Here is a 21948-nt window from a genome sequence, read left to right on the forward strand (position 1 = left end):
AAAAGGGGCTATGTCTCATCCCTTCCCTGCAGCCACCATCCCCTGAGAGATCCATTCCAGGGGTCAATGTTTCTGTAACAAGAAAATCCCAAAAGCTTTGTTATGAAAAACATAATCTTTACAAGAGGCCACAGGTTCCGGCCCCTCAGAAGGAACCATTCCAAGATGGTAGCTGCCAGCACCTCCTCTCAGATGTCTTTATACGTTCCACAACTGCCAGGAATAACCCCTCCTGCCCCCAGTGGAATAAGGCACAGGAAGGTTAAAGGCCAGCATCAGTAGCCCACGAAAGCTTATGCTCAAATAAATTTGTTAGTCTCTAAGGTGCCACAAGTACTCCTGTTCTTTTTAAAGGATAATACAATATTTTACATAGTGGTTTCATCACAAAGTGGTAACATTCCCCCCTGTGCAGAGAGTCAGCACAAGACCTAAGTGCTACTTTAGACCACAGCACTGAGCTGAATTTCAGCCAAAGAAGTTCAAATAACTCACAGACTGCACCAGTGAAACACAGCCAGCTCTGCAGCAGACGGCAGTAACCCGCATACAGCTCCCTACAAAACAGTGGAGAACCAGAATACTGGAGCAAACGTCTGTTCTACAGACCAGACTATGCTTCTGTAGTCTTACCTGAAGTACCTATTCTCACACACATACACAGGAGAGCCTGAAACATAATCACTAACATTAGTCATGCAGCTAGAACAAACAGCGTCTAATATTCTGTTCCTGCTTCTTGTCTCTGCATGAACAGGCTGGAAGTGTTATAAAGGTAGCATGCACAGAACCACCAGTGGATCACCTTGGATTGTTCTCTAGCAACCTCTCTTATTTCACTGTAAAATACAACACTGATTTTACCAAAAGGGAGAAGAATAAAAAATTAAAAAGAGGGAGGTGAGTAGGTGATTCATTATTTATTGCAGGGACTTGGGCAGCAGAAAAGTTATATAGTCACAGAACTACTGGAATTTGCCCAACTATCTAAACCCTATTTCTTTCACAAGTCATCAAATCCTCTTTACAGGGACATCCTCTGAATCACATGATACTTTATGCTACTGTATGACCATGCAGGAAATTGAGCTATCCGGGAGGAAACCCAGAGCAGCATGTTTGGTGAAGTCTTGCACATGCAGTTGTACAATGTCAGGCAAAGAATTAAGAGCTTTGGGAAGTGGACATATTTTCCTGAAGTAATGCCCATTATGGATTTTGGCTTTTGCAGCCACAGCCTCATGAGGAGACAGGGAAGGAAGAGGGGCTGCAGCACTCAAGTGATTGTGTCTTGGACACTGTGGCTATATAGAACAAAGACAGGCAAAATTCCACAGGGAACACTGGAGGCTCCTGTGTTTAAAGGAGTAGCATGTGCTTCCTCCAGTTAACTGCTGCCTAACTCCAGCTGGTATAAGAAAGGAGAGGGGCTTTATGCACACCCTTCTCCTGGTTGGTCATTTCCCTGAGGGCCAGTTGCACAACTAGGCTCCTTGCTCAGCCCCAAGCAGTGTGCTAGGGCTAGAGTCATCCCTGAGGTGGTGCAGAAACTAGTAGGAGTTACAGTGGGAAATGTTGAGAACAAGTGCAGCCTAGGCAGTAAGATGCCCAGAGGTTGGATTACCGATGCAGCTTTGTGGAGTTGAACCTCTGACCTTGCCCCCTATAACACCATTGTCCTAGTTACAGATGTTTTAGCATGAGCAGTATTCAGTGTGCTGTGGAGTTTCCAGTCACTGAAATTTATTGATTGGCTACAGGAGTCTTTTGACCAGCAGACGACAAACATTACTAATCTCTCTCTTATATTTACACTGGCGTAAGGCCAAGGTCTTCAGAGATTGTGATGATAAAGGGGGTTCATGTAGTGGGGGAGAATAGTGTAGTCAGCTGATAAATACCAAGGTGATAAATGGTTATAAATACCACAGATGGATAGTTAGTAGGACACAGCTATGAATAGCTAGACAGACACTTTGTCACCAGTACAGACACAAGGCAGAGGAGGCAACCGCTAGGAATGGGAGGGCAAAAGTGACATACAAAGGGGAGATCAGAAACAATTGGAAGCAGTAGGTCATGGCTGTACTTTAGCTGATTCCAAACTCAGAAAGCAAGCTGAACACGCTTACCCTGAAGAGCTGCCTCTGTCACACATATATACAAAAGAATCATGGTGCATTGTTCTGGTTTTGCATTGACAAATAGCCTGGAGAAATAGACACCGATGAAAAGGTGACCAGACATACCATTTTTAAAGGGACAGTCCTGTATTTAAGCCCTCCTGTAGGTGTCCCAACCTTTTCTTAAAAATGGGCAAACTGTCTCGTATTTTCTGTCTCCCTCCTCCCCCATCACTACTGGTGGGTCTTGCTGCTGACTGGATCCCTGCTCGCCAGCCACCTGTGATGAGTGGTGGGGTCCAGTTGTCGACAATGAGGATTGGTGTGCAAGGCTGGTGGTGGGGCGAAGCTGCAGCACGCGGAGCTGGCCGCTTCTTGTGCTGGTCCCTCAGCGTAGCCTCCGCTGCGTGCTGGCTCTTGGCCAGCATGGCTCTGCTCCCGCATCCCATTTCCTGCCGGCACTGGCTGGGCACTGCAAGCTGTGGTGGCTGTGAGTGTGGGCAGGTGCCAGGCAGTGGCTGGTCGCCTCTGCTGCCCACCCATCAGCCTTTTACGTGCTCCTCTCCTCTCCCTGCTTTGCCCCTTCACTCCCGCCCCATTCCCAATGCTCCTCCATATCCCCCCAGCGGGGTGCGTCCTGCTCCCAGTTCTGCGTGGAGAATCAGCCCCTGGTCAGAACACTCAACTCACCAACAGCCTGGCCGGGCAAGCTCCTTCCTTCCACCACTGCCTCTGGCTGGGCCGGCACCCTGGGAAAGCCCAAGACCCTCCAGCTCAGGGCACTGGCCAGGAGGAGCCAAGCTCTGCATGTGCCAAAACCCCGCACAGCGCTGGCTCTCTGCCCCTCAGCTAAGCTCTGGAGTGGCGGGCGGGGGCGGGAAGTGATTTCCAGTCTGTTCACACCCTGACCTTGCAGGCTCCACAGCAGCCCCCTGGGCAGGGGCTTAGCACCTTCTTCATCCGCCCCTGCAGTCAGATTCCCTTGGCCCTGGTGCAAAACGCATCCTTAGGACTTAACCCATTCCTGCCTGCGCTGTAGTTGGGGGACAGGTGGCAGCAGGGTTATGTCGGTGGCCAGCAGCAGCCTGGAGGTGTTAGCTGCCTATTGACACTGTGCGGTCAGGAAGGGACAAGATGCTTCCAGTCACAGGGAGCAGAGTGGGTGGGAAGACATGAGTTCTGCAAAGACTCGGGCCAGGTCATCCCTTCCTTGCTCCTGTGGCTGGAAGCAGCTCCTGTCCCTTTCCTCCTGCACAGTGCTGAAAAGCTGCTGCTGGCCACATTCTGGTATCAACCCTAGCAGAAATTTGGGGAGGGGGAACATGTGACCCTGCGTGGCCCCCCCAACATGTTGCCTTGGGAAGACGTGGCAGCATGTACCAGGAGAGGCGGGTCCATCCCCGGGGCTCAGCCAGGCATGGGGGGCAGAGAGCATCAGGCAGGGTGGGGTGGGTCGGTCAGTCACCCCCCATGTGAGAGAGATGTACGGAAGTGTGTATGTCACCTCTCGCCGTGTGAACCCTAAAGCCTTAAAGATAAGAAGGTAAATAAAAAGGATCCAGCTATACAGTATTTCTTTTTAACAGGGGCTCAGTCAACTTGATGTTAATTTGAACGTTCGTACTGCATAGTTCTGATTGATTGCCGCTGAAGTCATTTGAAGGAGTACTTTTACTGGGTGTCCCATATTCAGCATAGGGAAATATGGTCACCCTACTCTTAATTCCAGATGGTCTCAGATTCCTTTTGATTCATCAGAACAAAATAAAAATAATATGGTAGCTTAGACTTGAATGCTACTGTCTCAGACAAGCAATTTTATCCTTTAACTAGCACTTGGTCATGACATATATTTCAAGATCAGTCAAGAAGGAATGACAATAGTTATGTAAAGATAGGTTAGTTTAAGAAGGAGTGACTGTTAACTTGCAAATCAGATCACATACTTTTCTTTTGTTATTGCAGGAGATTCTGTAATTCAAAAAAAGTTCTGATATGGTACTGTGCTAATCCTAATTTGATCTGTGGAGGAGCCAGAAAGAGGTTAAATATACAAATGCTTTCTGCAGTGCTGCATGAGCAAAGGCTGAAAGAGTGGGAGGAAGTTTGGCAAATTGTCCCCGATTTGTCATAGTAGCTAGACCCAGGAGAGTAACACTCATGAATATACCATGGAGTTTCATATGTGTCTGTGCACAAGTTGGTGGACTTTGGTGTGGTCAATTGTATATTAACTCGGGGTCAACTAGATGAACTTGTTGCATGTGCCAGTATGAAAACCTGACAGAATGAATTATCTGTTTAATAAGTCATTAAAATACAAATGGTGAAGTTCTAAAAAAAAAAAAAAAAAAAAAAGAGATATATAAAAATGAGGACTTAGAGGCTTATGTTGTATTAACCCTTAGAGATATTATTACCTCAGTGATTCAGCAAATTCAAGCCTAACATATCTGCCATGAGAGTTCAGTGTGAACCAGTTTAGAAAGGTCTAAATAGACAAATGGAAAAAGTTTTCACTCTTAAGCTATCTTGGAAATATATAAAATGAGGATTTTAAAACAAATGGCCCAAATTCTGCTCTTTCTTATAACCTCATTATCTTCAATGGGACCCTTTGTTTACAGAGATCAGTGCACATCACCATACGCACCTTTTTTTTAATTTTAGAAACCAGCTTGACTTTAATGTGCTGGTATAGTGGGGCATGATTTTTAGAAAAATCCTGCTTATACAGCATCCTAGTCATCCTGCCAAGTTTGGTGGAATCAAGTCCAGTCATTTGCTATCTAGCAGAGGCGAGAAGAAATTTTGACTAATTTATACAGCTTTCCGGGCACAGTGCACTACATGTAATACGTAGGCAGACTGGCAATCATGCATGCGGAGGTTGGCACTTGAGCAGAGTACGAAACTGTCACATTCAAATGCCTGTTTCTTTGGAACCACTACAGCTGGAATTCAGAGTCTGAAACATCTGGAGACTTCCGGTGGCACCTTAAAGACTAACAGATTTATTAGGGCATAAGCTTTTGTGTGGGTAAAAAACACACTTCTTCAAGTTTTTTACCCACAAAAGTTTATGCCCAAATAAATCTGGTGGGACCTGGCTGCAGGGCAGACAGCCCGAGCCCCAGGGAGAGCGGGGCAGGGCAGTTGGGGCTGGCAGCCCGAGCCCTGCCCCCGTGAGTGGGGGAGCCGGTAGCCTGAACCCCAGCGCTCTGCACGGGACTGACAGCCCAAGCCCCAGGGAGAGCGGGGCCAGGCAGTTTGGGCTGGCAGCCTGAGCCCTGCCCCTGTCAGCAGGAGAGCCGGCAGCCCAAACCCCAGCGCTCTGCACAGGGCTGGCAGCCCGAGCCCCAGGGAGAGCGGGGTCGGGCAGTTGGGGCTGGTAGCCCGAGCCCTGGCAGTCAGTGGGACCTGCAGCCCAAGCTCAATGGAGCTCAGTTGACCTGAGCGGTCAAAGGGGTCCAGAAGCAGGAGCCCCATGGAGCGCGGAGGAAATTTAAACTTAAATCCTGGGAAATATTCATTTTTAGGAGGATTTTTAGGTTCACGAGATTTCACAATTTAGTGAATGGGGTTCGCAGGCTGTTAAAGTTTGGGAACCACTGCACTATCGGATTATGTTGGCATAATACATCTCTGTAGCTATGCTGCTATATTCCACATAGTGTAGGCATAGCCTAAAAGTCACTGGGAATAGCTGGGGATCAGAATCTCTTGGGATAAGGTCATAATAAGTGTCTGAAGTCACTCAGCCTTCCTCTTCTAGTTTAATGAGCTGGAGACTATGGAAATTTTCTTATGTAATTTTCTCATTTTGAATGCGTGAAGAGATGCATGCTAGTTCCCCCGCACTACATGGAGCCTGAAGATGACGACACTTCTTGCTGGGAAGGTAACTTCCCCTAGATTTGCAACGTTTCAGATGTGTGCTTTTTTAAATGGCTCACTGGCTTTACTATGCATTTAGAGCGAAAATTCTGGGTAAAAACAGAAAGCTACCAAGATTAGCACTTTTAAAAAGTCAATGCTGGACAATTATATTAATCCTGAAGGGGTAGCAGATCTATAAACTCGGGGGTACAATTTTCAAAAGGGCCTAAGGGTATGTCTACACTGCAGTGAAATAACCACAACTAACCTGTGTCAGCTGACTGAGGCTCGCAGGGCTGTAAAATTGCAGTGTAGAGGTTCAGCCTTGTGGGGTCCCAGAGATCAGGCTCCAGCTCAAGCCCAAATGTCTACACCACAATTAAATAGGCCCATAGCCCAAGCCCCCGGAGCCTGGGTCAGCTGAGATGGGCCAGCCGCAGGAGTTTAACTGCACTGTAGACATGCTTTAGTGTCTTAGGAGATTACGTTTTATTGAAAGTCAAGAGGATTTAGGCTCCTAAGTGCATATGTCACTTTTGGAAACAAGACTTCAGTTCTAATGTCAGGTGCTTTTGAAAACTTTGCCGGAAGTTTCATTTCAGAAATTAGACTTGCGAACAGGACCGCAGAATCCAAACTAATGCTCAGCCAGGAAGGCCATATTTGTTACCATAGTTTCAGCTATCTTAAAGCTGCTCAGAAGTTCCAAATTCCCTCAGCTGTAGATGCTTTTTATTAGCACATCAGCATTAAGATTGTATTGATTTGCTGATTCTTAAAATAAATTAGTTGCCATTTTCCTGAGTCTGTTTGAAATAAAAAGGAAATGGCTTTAGGCAGCTATCTATTGTTTTTTCCCATTCCTTCCTTCCTTTTGTTCAGGGAAGCAGTGTAGTCCAGTGGATAGGATGCCTGATTGGGAATCAGGAGACTGGTTAATTTCCCAGCTCTGCCAGTGACCTACTGTGTGACCTTGGAAAAAAAATCACTTAATTGCTCTATGCCTCAGTTTCTTCACCTGCAAAATGCAGATAATAATTCTTTCCAATCTTTTTAAGATCTATAGATTTTGCCAAAAGATTCATGAACACAGTCATGGGGTAGTGTTGTGAGGATGGGGGCTGCCAGGTTAAATGCTATGTACATGACAAATCCTGCCCTTGCGGGCGGGGGAGGGGATGTACAATGCTGAACCTTATGCAAGGATCATTGTGCACAATGGAGCTGTGTTCTGTGACAGTCATTATGCTCCAGCATATAGACTTTTGGTCATGGGGCCAGAGGTTCTAATGCTCCATATTCCCCTTGCAGAGATGATCTAGAGGAGCTGTAGGAAGCTACTGCAACCCTGAAGTTTCAATAGAGGCCATGAATGGGCTTTGAGGGAGGATTTCTTTCCCTTGGCCCTGACAGAACTCTCCAATGCCCAACTTACCGTATTTGGCCCTGCTGTATATACATTGGTTAGAAGATTCTGTTGCAAACAAGTTCTTGCTCTTGCAAAGTCACTTCTCACAATCTATATCCTTATTTCTGACATGGCCCTTTCTTGACTTTAACAATCACTTACCTCATCTGGGTCCAGTGGTCCAGACTGAAGAAAACCCTCTCTCAGACCCTTGATTGTAAGTCTTTCAATCTCCTTGCTCATGACTTCATCTGGTTTTATCTGTAGTACAGTATGATAATTGAAATTGATAAAGAGAATGATGTAGAATATAACATTATATATGATCTGACTGCAATTTACATTGTGCAACCAGAATACTCAGAGGCAGGCACACAGAGCTTCAGAAATAGGGACCATGCAGGTGAGGAGTGAGAAAACTTTTTAGCAATAAGAAAAACGAATAACTGGTCTTGTGTTTTCAGGACAGCCTCAGCATAATCATGCTATTTAGTTCTTTCAACATAATATTGTGTTAGCAATCTTAATCACTAGCATGTATTTTTGCTTAGAATGCAAATGCATCAAGAACATTTGTGTTATCAGTACCCATGAAATGTGCTGGGCTAAGTAAAGTGTAGTCTTCTAAAATTTTTAAGAGATATTTTGTATTGTATTTGAGATTTATGTAATTATCTCAAAAAACTGAAAATCTATCAAACGATACTACACCTTCCATCTGTGGATCTCAAAGCACTTTACAAAAAATCATCAATTCAGCCTCACAGCACCCTGTAAATTAGGTAAACATTGTTACCCCCATTGTAGAGAGGGGGAAACAGAGATGGGGATTTTTATAGTGACTTGCCCAGGGTCAAACAGCAAGTCTGTTGGCAGAGCCAGGAATAGAATCCTGATCATCCCAACCCACTACTGCAACCACAATACTGTTGTAACTTTCCTATATAACATGATAAACCGTGCAAGATCGTCAAAGCTTGTCATCGTCATATTGAGTCCACATAAGCTGTTCTTTCAGTGTACCAGACATTTACATGCATAATTCCTAATACTGATAATTTGGCTTATTCATGTCTCTCTGCCACAAATTTGAGGAGAAAAGGTGAATTAGTGTGCTGACTGAAATGTTCAACATTATCTGTTTCCAGGAGACGACAGCTATATTTAATATATACTTTCTTAGCACGTTACACAAACACAATGGGAGTTCCACTTACTACCACCAGGGCTGAATTTGGCCCAGTGATCTTAGTCCACTGCAGAGCTTACCTACAATGCAAGTTAAGGCCAGAACCTGTAGTTTATTTTAGCTGTGTGCACCCAGTCATAATGTTATTTGACTACAGCATGTGGTGCTTTTCATATATTAATTTCAATATGCTTTATACACATTATCTATGTTGCCGTGTTAGAAGGGATGGCTGAGTCAGTGTTTCTGAGGCTTTAAAATCAGACGTGAGAAGAAGAAAGAAGAGTAAGGTGTCTGAGCATAGTCATCATCACCCATATGAGAGAAATAAGTCTCTAAAACCCAGCTACGGTCACACAGCAACACATTAAACACTGCAGAAATAGAAAAGGAGTGTTCAAAGGCAGACTGTTTAGACAATCCCATCAAATATTTTATTGCAATTCTCTCTGCCATTTGAGTTTATATCCTGGTATTATTGGGATATAGAGTTTTCTTCTTATGTTTCTTAAAAAAGCTTTGGGGATTAATGAGCAAAATTACTCACAGAGCCGAAGTTAAAAATCGCATCATCAGTGACTATTTTCTCTCCACACAGTAAACACTCTGGATCAGGGATGTTTCTGAGAGGGAAAAAAAGCAATTTTAAAAGTAAAACTCTTGGAAATGTCATTGCATTTGGGCAGCTAGTCAATTAAAACTAAAAACTCATATAAATTCATACTTTGGGCCACATTCTCCTCTCAGTTTTATTGGCGAATCAACTGGGTTGCACGAGCACTAGTGAGAAGGGAATTTGGCCCTTTGCCTACCACCACTGAGGGGAAAATTCAAGCCTGATAATTACCGTAAATTATTCTAGAGATTGTTTGGGCCCACTCTGCCTTAGAGCACAACTAATGCAGTGTACAGACCCGGCATGATTTGGAACTGTTTGCAACAACCGAGCAAAGCATTACAAATATATATTCGTGACAGTTTAGCATCCATGGAAAGGAAGTGGAACGGCAGCCCTGGAGAACAAAGTCCTCTGTTTATCATAGAACAGGGATAGCATGGGCACTACAACGTTCTCCACACAGTCATGCAAATATGAGTCTATCCTAGCACAAAGGGATAACCTCTGGGGTGCGGAGTCAGGCTGCCTTCGTGCCTCTTCAATCCCAGCCTCTCTGCCGAGACTGAGAAGGAGGCCATTTAATGTCAGTTCTGATAGTGGTTTTTAGAATGTGGACATCTGTCTGGAAACTGGACGGAGTCCCAAACTTGTTTTGCACACCATCAAGCAGCCATTACATGATAAATGCATTTGATAACTACCAGCCTGGATATGAAGGGTGACCCAGAGGTGAAATCTTCTATTACTAGTCCATTCAACCTTTCAATTCCCCAAGGTAAGGGTTGGCATGGGTATGCATATGGGACACGTGGGAAGATGAGACTCTAGTCATCCTTTCCTTTTCTTGGGTCTCCCACAAAAGTACCATCAAACTTTCTTAAGAAGGAAAAATATCTTGTCTTTGCTCAGAAAGCAAGGCATTAAAAACAAATCACTAAACAGCTCCCCCTGGGCCAAAAAAGTGTCTGTGATTTTATGTGCAGCAGAGATGCTGAAGAATAAGTTTCTCATTCTTCATGACCAGAATATCTCCACTTATGCCTACAGAAGTCTGGACTGCTGTCTAAGCATTCACACCCTTGGTGGTGCCAAGAAGCCATAAATTATACCAGATTTAGCAGGCAGCTAACAAACCAGGTTTTTCATGGCCATTCCAGATTTGGGTTCTAGCCATGCTGAGCAGAAATTAATAAGCTGTATCACGAATTTTCTGACCCCTGTGGTGTCCACCATGAGACATAGAAACATGAGAAGGTTGGAAAACTGTATCCTGTACAACAGAATCGCCTCATACGCAAGTCAATGATCACCTTTCAGTTCATTGTTGATTGGTTATGTGTCCTGTTGTCACTATCATTTACAAGACCACCTGATAAATTAATACTTGGGTTCTAAGAGCCCCTGATCCTCCTTTTCAGAGTTCTGGTGTTTGCTTGGAGGTTTCTGAGAAAAGTTTTCCCACCTATAACAAGGCTTTGAAAACTGCAGTTATCCTTTTTGAGGCCATTTTTGCCATTTCAAACAACACAATCGAGCTCCTCTAAGAGACTGAACCTGACCCATCGTGGAATCTTCACAATGTTTCTGTCTCTCTGAAAAAGATGCCAATGCAATTAAAATGAAGAATATATAGTACAGCATGCTCTTTGGATCCAGTTTCCCTTTTGGTTACACAGGTACAATCCCACTGACTTCATGTGATCTATGTGAAATTCACAGGGGCGGGTGAGGGGAAGTCATATACAGCTCTTAAAGCTGCAGAATGAGTTAAATATATTCAGCAAATGACAATGCAAGGCATGGAAATAAGAGCTGTATATGACTTCCCCTTACCCGCCCCAGTGAATTTCACATAGATCACATGAAGTCAGTGGGATTGTACCTGTGTAACCAAAAGGGAAACTGGGGGCACAGAGCATGCTGTCCTATATATTCTTCATTTTAATTGCATTCTCTGGCCAGAAAACAGATACTGGGTGGTGAGGGGGTGGGGCGGAGAAAGATTTTCTCTGGCTCCCCTTAATCCCCACCTCTTCCCTTATATAAATCACTGGTTTACTATTGTTATTAGACAGAATTAGAATTGAAACCCTAGATCCAAACACACATGCCAACTTTGTCCAAATTTGAACTGTGTTTGAGGCCCCTTTCTACAGCACCATCCCAAGACTGAACCTGACTGCCAAAACAAAATGACATCTTTGCATTCTATAACCTGTAATCAGACAGTGAACAATTTAAAACGAGACTGACTTAAATGGGACAGTGAAAAACAACAAGGAAATAAGGGGAATGCGATATTGTGAGAAGCCATATATTTAGGCTTTGAGTAACAAAAATTCTATATTTTGGACATTCTAGTGAGGTGGTCATATTTGAAAACTGGGGCTGCAATCTAATCAAACAGGAATATTTGCTTTGGAAAGAAGTATAGATAATGATGCAATTTTTCATGTAAATAGAAATTAAAAAAGAAAAATCCCCAGTCTTGATCAAGTCATGGTCTTTGCTTCATACTAATGAGATATTTTAATCATATTTATGTAAATACCAATTCCCGAGATGTAAAAAATTTAAAATACAATATTCATTCTCTTTCCCTCTCTCCAAGTATGGACCTCAAAAATAAAAAGTAATATTAAAACCCCACAATCTTCTATAATAATTTGTACACATGAAGATTGTATTAAAATACTCTATTCAATATTTATGTAGGCTGAGATTTTGAAAAATACTCAAGTCTCATTGGCTGTCAGCCTGAATGAAAGCCAATGGAAGTTGTGCTCCTAAATCATCTGGACAATTGTCAAAATCCCATCCTGAATCAATATCCAGTTCAAAGCATGGCATCATCTAACCCCTTACGGGATGCTGAGAAATATAAAGTGGTATCTTAAGAAAAAAAACTACCAACATAACCATAACCAACCCATAACTCTCACTCACATGAGTAGTTCTCAAGTATAAGGATCACTTCAATGAGATGAGATTTGTATGACAGGGCTCTGATATCACATCTTTTTTTCAGACAGTTTTGCAGATATTGGATCTAGTTCCAGGTCAGTTTTGCTCATGAGGGCCATAGTGACACTACCTAATTGCAGTTACTACGTTCAGTATAATAGGATTACCTTAATAACCATTCAACGCAGGACATGCAGTAGCTGTGACCACATGGCACCTGTGCTGGATTCTCCAGAAACATTTTGCATAGAGGACAAATATATTTAGAGGAAACATCAGCCATATACTTCTCCAGAGCCTCTCCAGAAGCAGGTGAGCTACTCATAGCCGATGTATCAATTCCTGATGCGAAATCCTCCAAATGCTGGGGCTCTACAGTGTGTTCTGCCATGAAGATGGTCTAAAGGCTTCAGTCTAAAGCTGTTCCCATTATTCGTATACAAACTTCCATCTAAAAACTTCAGACTCGTACGTAATAATTCTGAGAATGCAGAAAAGAATACATGAAAGTGTGTTTTGGGGGTGTTTTTCCCCCTCTGAATTCCTTATTGTAATGATGAACTGCAGTCAGTCAATCAATCAATCTAAAGTATAAGCACTCAGAGAGGAGAAAATATTTCTGGATTACAGTGGGAGCCTGATTATCTAAACTAATTTGATAATGGGCCATTTAAGTATAAGATATATTTGGAAAAATCAATAATATACTGTGGAATTTTACCATGGATAAGGCTGCTGTACTATTTTGACCAAAACTGAGGTGTGAAACACTTTTCACTCCTCAGGGCTTGTCTACACTACCGTGCAGGGTCGATCTAAGATACGCAACTTCAGCTATGTGAATAGCGTAGCTGAAGTCAACGTACTTATATCTACTTACCGCGGTGTCTTCACTGCAGTAAGTCGACAGTTGACATTCTCCCAATGACTCCGCTTACGCTTCTCATTCTGATGGAGTACCAGAGTCGACGGTAGAGCACTCAGTGGTCGATTTATCGCTTCTCTACTGGACACAATAAATTGACCCCTGTTGGATCGATCGCTGCCCGCCGATCAGGCGGGTAGTGTAGACAAGCCCTACGTCATGCTAAAAGAATAAAGAAGAGACATAGTTGGGTAAGAACAAAGCTTAAAAAAATGTTTTCCTTGTGAAAGGGGCAGCATCATGTTGATTTAGGACCCAAATTTCACTTTTATAAAGATAAGATTTCACAAAATCTAAAAATCAATAGAAATATTTCCCTTTTTTTTAAAATTTCAACCAATGAAAAATGTGCATTATTTTAATGCATGACCATTCAGAAAGTGAAATGGATTTGTCTGGTCTATTCTATGGGCGGAACAGCATGCTACAAATAAACAAATCAACAGGAATGAAGAAAAAGTAAATGCTTTCATTTTTTCATTCTTAATCATCTAAATTATTTCATAATACAGGTCATGATTTTACAATTTTTATTTGCAATCCAACAGTGCCCTTTTATTAATATTTTTTAAAATGAAGGGATACAGCTCTGAGGTTTAATGGATAGAGTACAAGGGTGGAAATCAGAAGGGGATTGTGTTCCCAGTTCTACCACACACTTATTCCTTGACCTTTTGTAAATTACTTCATCTCCTCAAGTCAGATTTTTAAAAAAGTGTTTAAGTGCCTAAAGATGCAGATAGGAGTCTAGACACTTATCTCCCATTGATTTTAATGGGAATTAAGCATCTGGACACTTTTTAAAATCCCATTAGGCATCTGCATTTTTAGGCACCTGAATGCCTTTCAGAATCTGACCCCTAGTGCTCAGTTTCCTCAGGTGTTAAATGGGATTGATAATGCTCACCTACCTTTGCAAAGTGCTTTGACACCTATGGATGAGAAGTCTTCTATAAGGATTATTATTAGTGGTATTCATTTTATAAAGAAAAGACATTTTCACCAGTAGAGAAGCCAGAAACTCCAGAATGAACATTGTCTAAGTGGTGACAGCACTTCTAAACAACAAACACCACAGTTACAGAAAGAGCTACGCTCAGCATTTACACATTGGCATCTCACCCTATAAACTTGCTGACTGTAGAGACTAGAGCCTCAGACAAGCCTTTAAGGGTATGTCTACGCAGCACGTAAACACCCATGGCTGGCCCGTCAGCTGACTCTGGCTCGTGGGGGTCAGGCTGCGGGGCTGTAAAATTGCAGTGTAGATGTCGGGGCTTGGGCTGGAGCCCAGGCTCTGGGACCCTCCCCCCTCACAGGGTCTCAGAGCTTGGACTCCAGCTCGAGCCCGAATGTCAAGCACAATTTTACAGTCCTGCAGCCTGAGCCTGTCAGCTGACACGGGGCAGCTGCAGATGTTTAATTGAAGAGTAGACATACCCTACGTCTGGCTCAGGATTCTTCTTCAATATAACTCCTCCAGTGATAGCCTTGGAGGGCATGAGCCCCTCGGGCAGAATAGCAAAAAGCAAAACTAAAGACTCATAAGGTGGCTCCTTCAGTTTTAGCAGCGGGCTGCACTTCCACTGCTCTGGATTTTGTTTGACTGTTTCTCAGTTCCTATATCTATCTCAGACAGTTGATATCATTTCAGGTGTCATTTTCCTTGCCAGCTACTTTTCTAGGTTCACACACTCCCTTTTGTAAGAATGTTACACCATTCATTCTTATTTTCTAAATATAAAGGCTTCATGTGTTTTTTGAGAATATGATCCTTATTACCCCATCCAGCTATAAATATTAAGGGCCAAATCCTCAACTGGTATAAATCAATATAGCTCAATTCAAGTCAATAAGGTATTATCCAAAGCTCTAGGCACTGTTGTACCACCGATCAAGACCTCTGTGGGTTTTCGGTCAATTTTTTTTACTGCAAGACCAGCAATTTTGACAAATTCACATTGCTGTTATTGGCAGGATGTACATAGCAGTAAAAGGCTTTTGAAGTGAGCTGACTTTGTATAAAATTAAAACCACAGAACAACCTAATTTGCTGAAATATCATTAAGTGTCTGTGCTAAACCCACAAAAGCCAGGAAACTCTAAGATGAAAGAGGAAAACTACTGATAGACCATGCTTTAAATCACGCATCATGCCCAGCTCAAGCAATACTTACAACCAGGAATATTACCCAGTGCTCAAGACTTCTGCAACACCTGCTCATAAAAGGATTAAGTAAAGACATCTGGGACTTTTTCAGCCTTAATTTTAAATTTCCCGGGTTTTGTGGTTTTAAGTTGCAATTGGGTAAACTGTTTCAGCACAAGGGAGCCGAATCAGGGAGTGATGGGCAGGTGCACCAATGAGGAGTTCCAAGGCACCGAGCCTCAGTGAGGAGCATAGTAGTTATGCCATCGTTGGACAGGGTGCAGTTTCCCGATTGATTGGCAGCAGCACTTACACTCGAGACTACGACAGCCATTAGAAAGCTCTTTGCACCCTATATAGGGCTTGGCCACTCTCTTGCCCATTACTTTAACATACAATTATAGTTCCTTTGGATAGTGTTAAAAAAATTCACTGCCAAGTAATTTAGATCTAAAATCTGACCCATCCACCACGGGATATCCTGCCTTGAGGAATAACACCTACATTCTATACAGCTTTTCATCAGTAGATCACAGAGTTTTACAAAGGAAGTCAGTATCATTATCCCCATTTTACAAAGGGAGACACTGAGGTTCAGAGAGGTGAAATAACATGTCCAAGGTGACCCAGCAAGTCAGTGGCAAAGCCAAGAATAGAATCCAGGTCACCTAAGTCCCAGTGCAGTGCTGTATCCACTAGGCCAATGATACTCAGACCACAGAGGTTCAGGAGCCAAATTAGCAATCATCATTACCCAAAAGAGCCAGAGTAGTGAGAATTCATTGTTTCATTTACTATTTTATATATGTTTTCTTGGTTATTCTAAGTATTATTATTTTATCAACTACAATTAGTTAATAACATAGTAAAAGCATCCTGATTTAATTATTAACCAATCACACAGCGTTTTAATATCATGTGTTGCAAAGAGCCACAGGAGACACATTGAAGAGCCACTTGTGGCTCCTGGGGCCACAGGCTGAAGTATCACTGCACTTAGCCATTAAATAACATGGAGGTCTTGCAGTAAAAAAAAAAAAAAAAAAAGATCCCCCATGCAGGAAAGGTGAAATTTGAAGGATCTAGCACTGTACCATTGAAACAAACAAAAAACCCACCACCTTTGCAGTCTGGCAGGCAATGATCCCAGGAGTCTCAATATTCGTATGTTTTAAAAAATCCTTCTGTTTTGAGGAATATTTTTTCTCAAAGTATTAACTGCTATTTTTACAGGACCGGCACAAAATAATGTCCTTCTGCTCCCTCTGCTGTTTCTGCTACTGCAACATGCAAAGAAGCCGTAATTCAGAAGCTGTACACATTCTTTTGGACACTGCCACAGACACTGGTGAATAAACAAAAAAATTGCAACATGTTTCTTCAGTAGAACAGAGGAACTCAGGAGAAATCAATATTTTTCAAAAGTAAAAAGAGAAAAATGTTTTTTTAAAAAAAAAGCCAACCACACATAGCTGAGAAAAAAGCAATTGGCTGCGTCTCTCCAAAGAGTGACCCAGGTATACAGGATCTGCAACATTTCTACAATCAAGGATCCACCCTCAGGAGTACACTGATTCATTCTTTTCTCTGTTCAAGTACATCAGTAAAATTTAATTCAGCAGGAGTTCTAAATTTTGTTATTGTTATTTAATCAATGCTGTTATCGTGCTAGGAAATATATAAACACAATTGTTGAAAAAATGTCCAGTAAGGATTAATAATACCTAACACAAAATCTGCTCTGTTTAAATACAAGCTGTAGGTAATGTTTTTCCTAATTTTAAAATACAGATTGTTCCCCTGACTCTCCCCACAAATTGAAAATATAATCAGCACCATCAGAAGAAATATGATATGCAAGAAGAAAAGAATAATGTAAGAAGTGGTTGAAAGATCTATATATAATAAATAATAATGTTTAAGGACAACTTACCAAACGGGTTAAGAACTTAAAATTCTAAGCCTATCACCAGCAAGAGGAAACACTAAGTTCAATTTCTCGCTAAGTGGGATTCCCCTACATCACATGTTTGTTTTTTCATTACAAGCAGCATGCCTACTTTTTTGCCTTTGTTTTGCACTGCTTTCTTTTAATCCTTGTACTAGGCACAATACCAAACCACGAAGAGACCTTTCTTGTCCCAAGCATTCTTCTTTGAGTGCATATCAACTATAAAATCTGATACGGGATTATGGTTAATAACCTAAACAGTATTTTAATGCTCAGAATAAAAAAAGCCACATTTTATTGAGAAGACTACTCAGAAATATAATGGGCAACTCCGATTTTTTGAAAGTACTATTTTTCTCTATATTAGTTTGCTGTTATTTTAAATGTAACACCTATAAACATGGAGACAGGTTTCAGAGTGATAGCCCTGTTAGTCTGTATCAGCAAAAACAATCATGCATCTGATGTAGTGTGTTCTAGCCCACGAAAGCTTATGCCCAAATAAATTTGTTAGTCTCTAATGTGCCACAAGGACTCCTTGTTGTTTTTACCTATAAACATGAGCACATTGATTTTCTTACTCAGTATTTCAGAGCCTGATTTGGGTTTGTGCATATATAGGGATAACTGAATATCTGAAGATATCCATGATCAATACTCATCTGTTTAAAGTAAGCAAGAAAACCAGGTTGCAGACTGCCTACTTTCTTTTTATACACAGAACAGGCTTGACAAAATATTCAAAGGTTAATTGATTTAGCCCCTTGAGAGCTTTTTATACTGTTAGTATTAGAGTGGAAAAGTAAAATGAGAGTTAATAATGTGTGAGGCTGTTTTAATCAAAAATAGCTCTCATCTTGTAGCACACCCACAGCATGAACAAAAACATATTAGAAAAAAGCCGCATGACACATCACACATGCTGCAGGTGTTTCTGTCATGTCCAAATCCTACTGGCTGCTGCTGTTTTAAAAAATGTGTTATGCTTCTTGGACGGGTCTGTGAATTCTTCAGTGACCTGTACAATGCTGAACACGCTGTCAACACTTTCCAGATAAGAAATAATAACTAGCTGTGCAGATTCAAAAAGCGTCTAACAAAACATGACACACAAATCTGCTTGCTAACAATGACATTTTACAGAGCCCCCGTCATTTGCAAAGATCCTAAAGTGCTTTACAAACTACAGTATAGTCACTACACATCTTCAGTGGCATGAGGTGGCCACTGCTGAACCTAATCAGCAAGCATTCATCGACAACGTGTGTCACTGTCTGTGTCATGCCGCAGCTGCACAAAGGGCAGTCACGAAGGCCCCAGTGATACTGGTTGGCTGCACAGAGACCTTTCCCGATTCAGAACATGTTCAACAGGGACCATTGGCGACGGTACAGGTCAAAACCAGGTGGACAAATTGTGGGGTCGGCGACAAGGGACTGGTTGGGGATTATAACAGATATCCATTCCTCTCGCCAGAGTGTTTCCGCCCTAACATCCTGGCGTGGCGGATGAGACCATAATTGGTGAAGTGACGGCAAACATGCAGCTGGTGGTTTAAAAAGGTCATTGTGCAGCGGCAGGCTCGGGTTGGCGCGTACTTTCTCCAGTAACTCGTCTGATATGAGGAGGAGCGATATTGCTCAGAACTGGGAGCCATGGGAGTGGCGTCAGACGCAGGGTGCCAGAGATGATGTGCATGGTGGCATGTAACTACATATCCACCAGTTTGGTGTGTGACCATCGACTCCAAACTGGTGCACAGTACTCCGCCACCGAATACGAGGTGGCAAGAGCTGACATCCGCAAAGTTGGAGCACAAGTACCCCATGACGAACCTGCCAATTTGCTAGGAAAGTTGTTATGTGTCTTAACGTCAGCTGCTGTCTTCTTCAGGTGGGCATGATAACTCAGTGTGAGGTCTAAGTTCAGACTGGTTCTACTTCACGCCTCACCTTCTGACCATTCAGATAAACATTCAGTTCTTGGGTTGCACTGGTGTGGTGAAGATGGAACAAACTGGAGACTGTTTTTATGACGCTTGGCTGGAGGTGCCAAGTCTTACAGAAGTCAGCTAACTTTATCATGTCCCGGTTTAAGGTGGCACCAAGCTCGTGAAACGTCCATGCCTGGGTACCGCAACAGATGTCGTCTGCGTAAGTGAACTCTCATGACTGTTGCTGGCAGGTCATTGACGTAAAGGTTGAACTGGTTTGGAGAAAGCAGAGAGCCCTGGGTTAATCCATTGCTCTGTTGTCTCCAAGCACTTGTCTTCTACCCCATATGGACTCTGAACTGCCTATCGCGGAGGAACAGTTCAACAACACCTGTGACCCAAGGTAATAGGACCCGTGATACCTTCACGAGCAGGCCAGTGTGCCATACCATATCGTACACTGCTGTTAGATCAATGAAAACAGTGCCCGTTTTCAAGTTTCTCTGGAAGCCATTTTCAATAAATGTGGTCAGCGCGAGTACTTGGTCGCATGTGCTACGGCCTCGGTGAAAGCTGGCTTGGTCAGGGCGCAGAATTCTCTCCATGTATGGGTAATATGTGCTGTAGGACCAAGCGCTCCAGTGCCTTGAAGCACACTGACAATAATGATATGGGACGATAGCATGATGCTTGACTTGGCTTGACTTCACAACTGAAATGCAGCCAGTCACCTTTCAGGTGCATTGTTGCAGTTGGATGAACTATTGGTACACGCACACCATACAGCACAACAGTGGTGTGGGGAACATTTTGACCAAGGACAGCATGTTAACTATTACTCCTACAAAAGGTGTAAACAGAATACTGAATGTTCACGTCGACCATTTGTATGAAAGATTTTCAAACAGTAAATGGCATGGAATTCAGTTTATATTCCTCAAAAGGATAAAGAGTTAAGTTATTCCTTCCCAGATTTGTACCTAAAGCTCTAGAGAGCCTGCACTTCATATTTCAAATATAATGCTTATTCCACTAACAGTAAATATTTCAGTTGAATATTGTCTTCTTCACTTCCTGTTATATGTTTTGCAGTGCACTGTTAAAAAAACAGCTGTATTCCATGCAAGAGATATCTGCAATTCAGTGTTTGGTGAAATGATTCCTATATATACACACGCAGATATTGTGCAAAAGCATTTTATGAGCCTTCAGGCTAACAGACATGATATAATTTATTAAATTAACAAATCCTGATAAGGATTGTTTACTTGAAAAATAAAGCCCAATATCAAATACTGTTACATACAATTAAAACATGACAGTCTCTCTCAAATTAAAAGGCCATTATGCCACTTAGCTTTCTGATATGTAAACACATTTTTTGTTATTTACAAATTTTGATGCTTCTATATAAACTCATGTTCCTCAAGCATTAATTTTCACAACTTTCTGGTTCGTGATTTCAAAATTTTCCAGTTACTCCCTATCTGACCATCTGGAAAACCTTAACTGTTACTAACCATTCAGCAGAGAATGTGCCACTCATTTGCTGAGCTAGGTCCTAGATACTGCGAGTGAGATTCTCTGTTCCAACTAAGAGGTGCAGTACAGAATTTACAGGACGGGGGAGGGGTAATTAAGGTGGTTGCATCCTGATTCTGGGCTGCTCAGAGGGCTTGGGCAGTCTGCAGCATATTTTGAACAGCCTTATGACATGTCTTCCACTGTTCCTACACCAGGAGAATCTTCCCTGGCAGGATCCAGGGCTTTTAGAGCCCCTTTACACTTCCCCTAGCATACTGAGGCTGATGCAGGGGTGAGGAACTTACCCTAGGTACTTAGATAGTATGGTGTGGGACCTGCTATAAAACCTCAGCAGACAGAGAGGTTAGATAGAAATATGTTTAATTTAAAACGTAAACCCATTTTAAATAATTTTATCCCATAAAAAGAGATTGTGTGAGATGTAGCACTGTATATTTTAGTATCAATTTGTATGACAGAATATAAATGAAGAAAAATACAGTTATAAGAACAGTACCTGATAAACAAAAATACAAGGAAAATAAAATTGAGGAAGGATATGTTTTAATAAGATATTGCATTTCAGTGGGTCCAACTGTTTTGGCACAAGGCAATATTTCTCTATTTCTTTTTTTAAAAATGGTGTTCCATTTAATTTCATCTGACTTTAAAATGTCCTTGCAGTATTTCTGGAAAACTTTCCCTGTCCCACCCTAGCGTCAATGCAAAAAGTTACAATTCTAAAATAATTATCTTATAAAAACAGATGCTGTTAAATATACGTAAATGAAACATTCCAAGTCAACCTACCTAAGAATGTTAAAGTTTGGAAAGAATTACTAAGCAGCTAAGAATACATTTTTTTAGTGAGACAATATGCAATTTTTACTCAGCAGAATTCTCCCAAGGAAGTTAACAGCCATTGAGAAAGAGCTCTTCAGAAAATTCTTCCATTGTATCTACAAACTTTTTACAAGATGCACAAGCTGTATTTGAAGGCCACCACTCAATCCAAGTCACAGAGTCTAATGGATACTGGTATCTACACAGACAAAAGAGAAAGCTCATTAGTACATAAGCAGTGAAAAAAAGATAAAAACAAGAGAAAATTCTAATATTAAATGGATTCCTTTGTGCTTATTTTCCTCTGTTTTAAATGTGGACAGCTGAAGAAGTGTATTAGCATAAAAACAATGGGTAACACAAAATGGATTAAACAAGTCCTCAAAATATTGAATCAATTACAATAAATGACATGACCAAAGTTGTACAAGCACTTTGCCA

The 21948-nt window shown here is 42.0% G+C and overlaps 2 protein-coding genes and 1 long non-coding RNA gene across 9 annotated transcripts in view; 1 reads left to right on the forward strand and 2 right to left on the reverse strand.

Annotated features, from left to right (window-relative positions):
* Positions 1–13267, reverse strand: part of TRAF1 (TNF receptor associated factor 1) — a 56109-nt gene extending 42842 nt beyond the window's left edge. For 3 of the 4 annotated variants that reach the window (XM_075120613.1, XM_075120612.1, XM_048822722.2), the window contains exons 1-4: positions 13063–13267; positions 12350–12663; positions 9147–9222; positions 7573–7671 (exon numbers count right to left, since the gene is read on the reverse strand). In XM_075120613.1, coding sequence (XP_074976714.1) covers positions 7573–7671; positions 9147–9222; positions 12350–12573 — 399 coding nt within the window. In that variant the 5' untranslated portion in view covers positions 12574–12663; positions 13063–13267. Of the gene's footprint in view, positions 1–495; positions 558–7572; positions 7672–9146; positions 9223–12349; positions 12664–13062 lie in introns of those variants that run through there. The other variant, XM_075120614.1, reaches the window with a different exon arrangement.
* LOC125623405 (uncharacterized) overlaps positions 1–17668 on the forward strand; it is a 46559-nt gene extending 28891 nt beyond the window's left edge. Inside the window, exon 3 of the long non-coding RNA XR_007352992.2 lies at positions 16490–17668. This is a non-coding gene — a long non-coding RNA (uncharacterized LOC125623405). The remainder of the gene's footprint in view (positions 1–16489) is intronic.
* A 3543-nt stretch (positions 17669–21211) lies between these two features.
* Positions 21212–21948, reverse strand: part of C5 (complement C5) — a 56139-nt gene continuing 55402 nt past the window's right edge. For all 4 annotated transcript variants that reach the window (XM_075120607.1, XM_075120608.1, XM_075120609.1 and 1 more), the window contains one exon: positions 21212–21706. In XM_075120607.1, the coding sequence (XP_074976708.1) occupies positions 21577–21706 (130 nt within the window). In that variant the 3' untranslated portion in view covers positions 21212–21576. The remainder of the gene's footprint in view (positions 21707–21948) is intronic.

This window comes from Caretta caretta, chromosome 16 (genome assembly GCF_965140235.1).
Source record: "Caretta caretta isolate rCarCar2 chromosome 16, rCarCar1.hap1, whole genome shotgun sequence".
Lineage (NCBI taxonomy): Eukaryota > Metazoa > Chordata > Testudines > Cheloniidae > Caretta > Caretta caretta.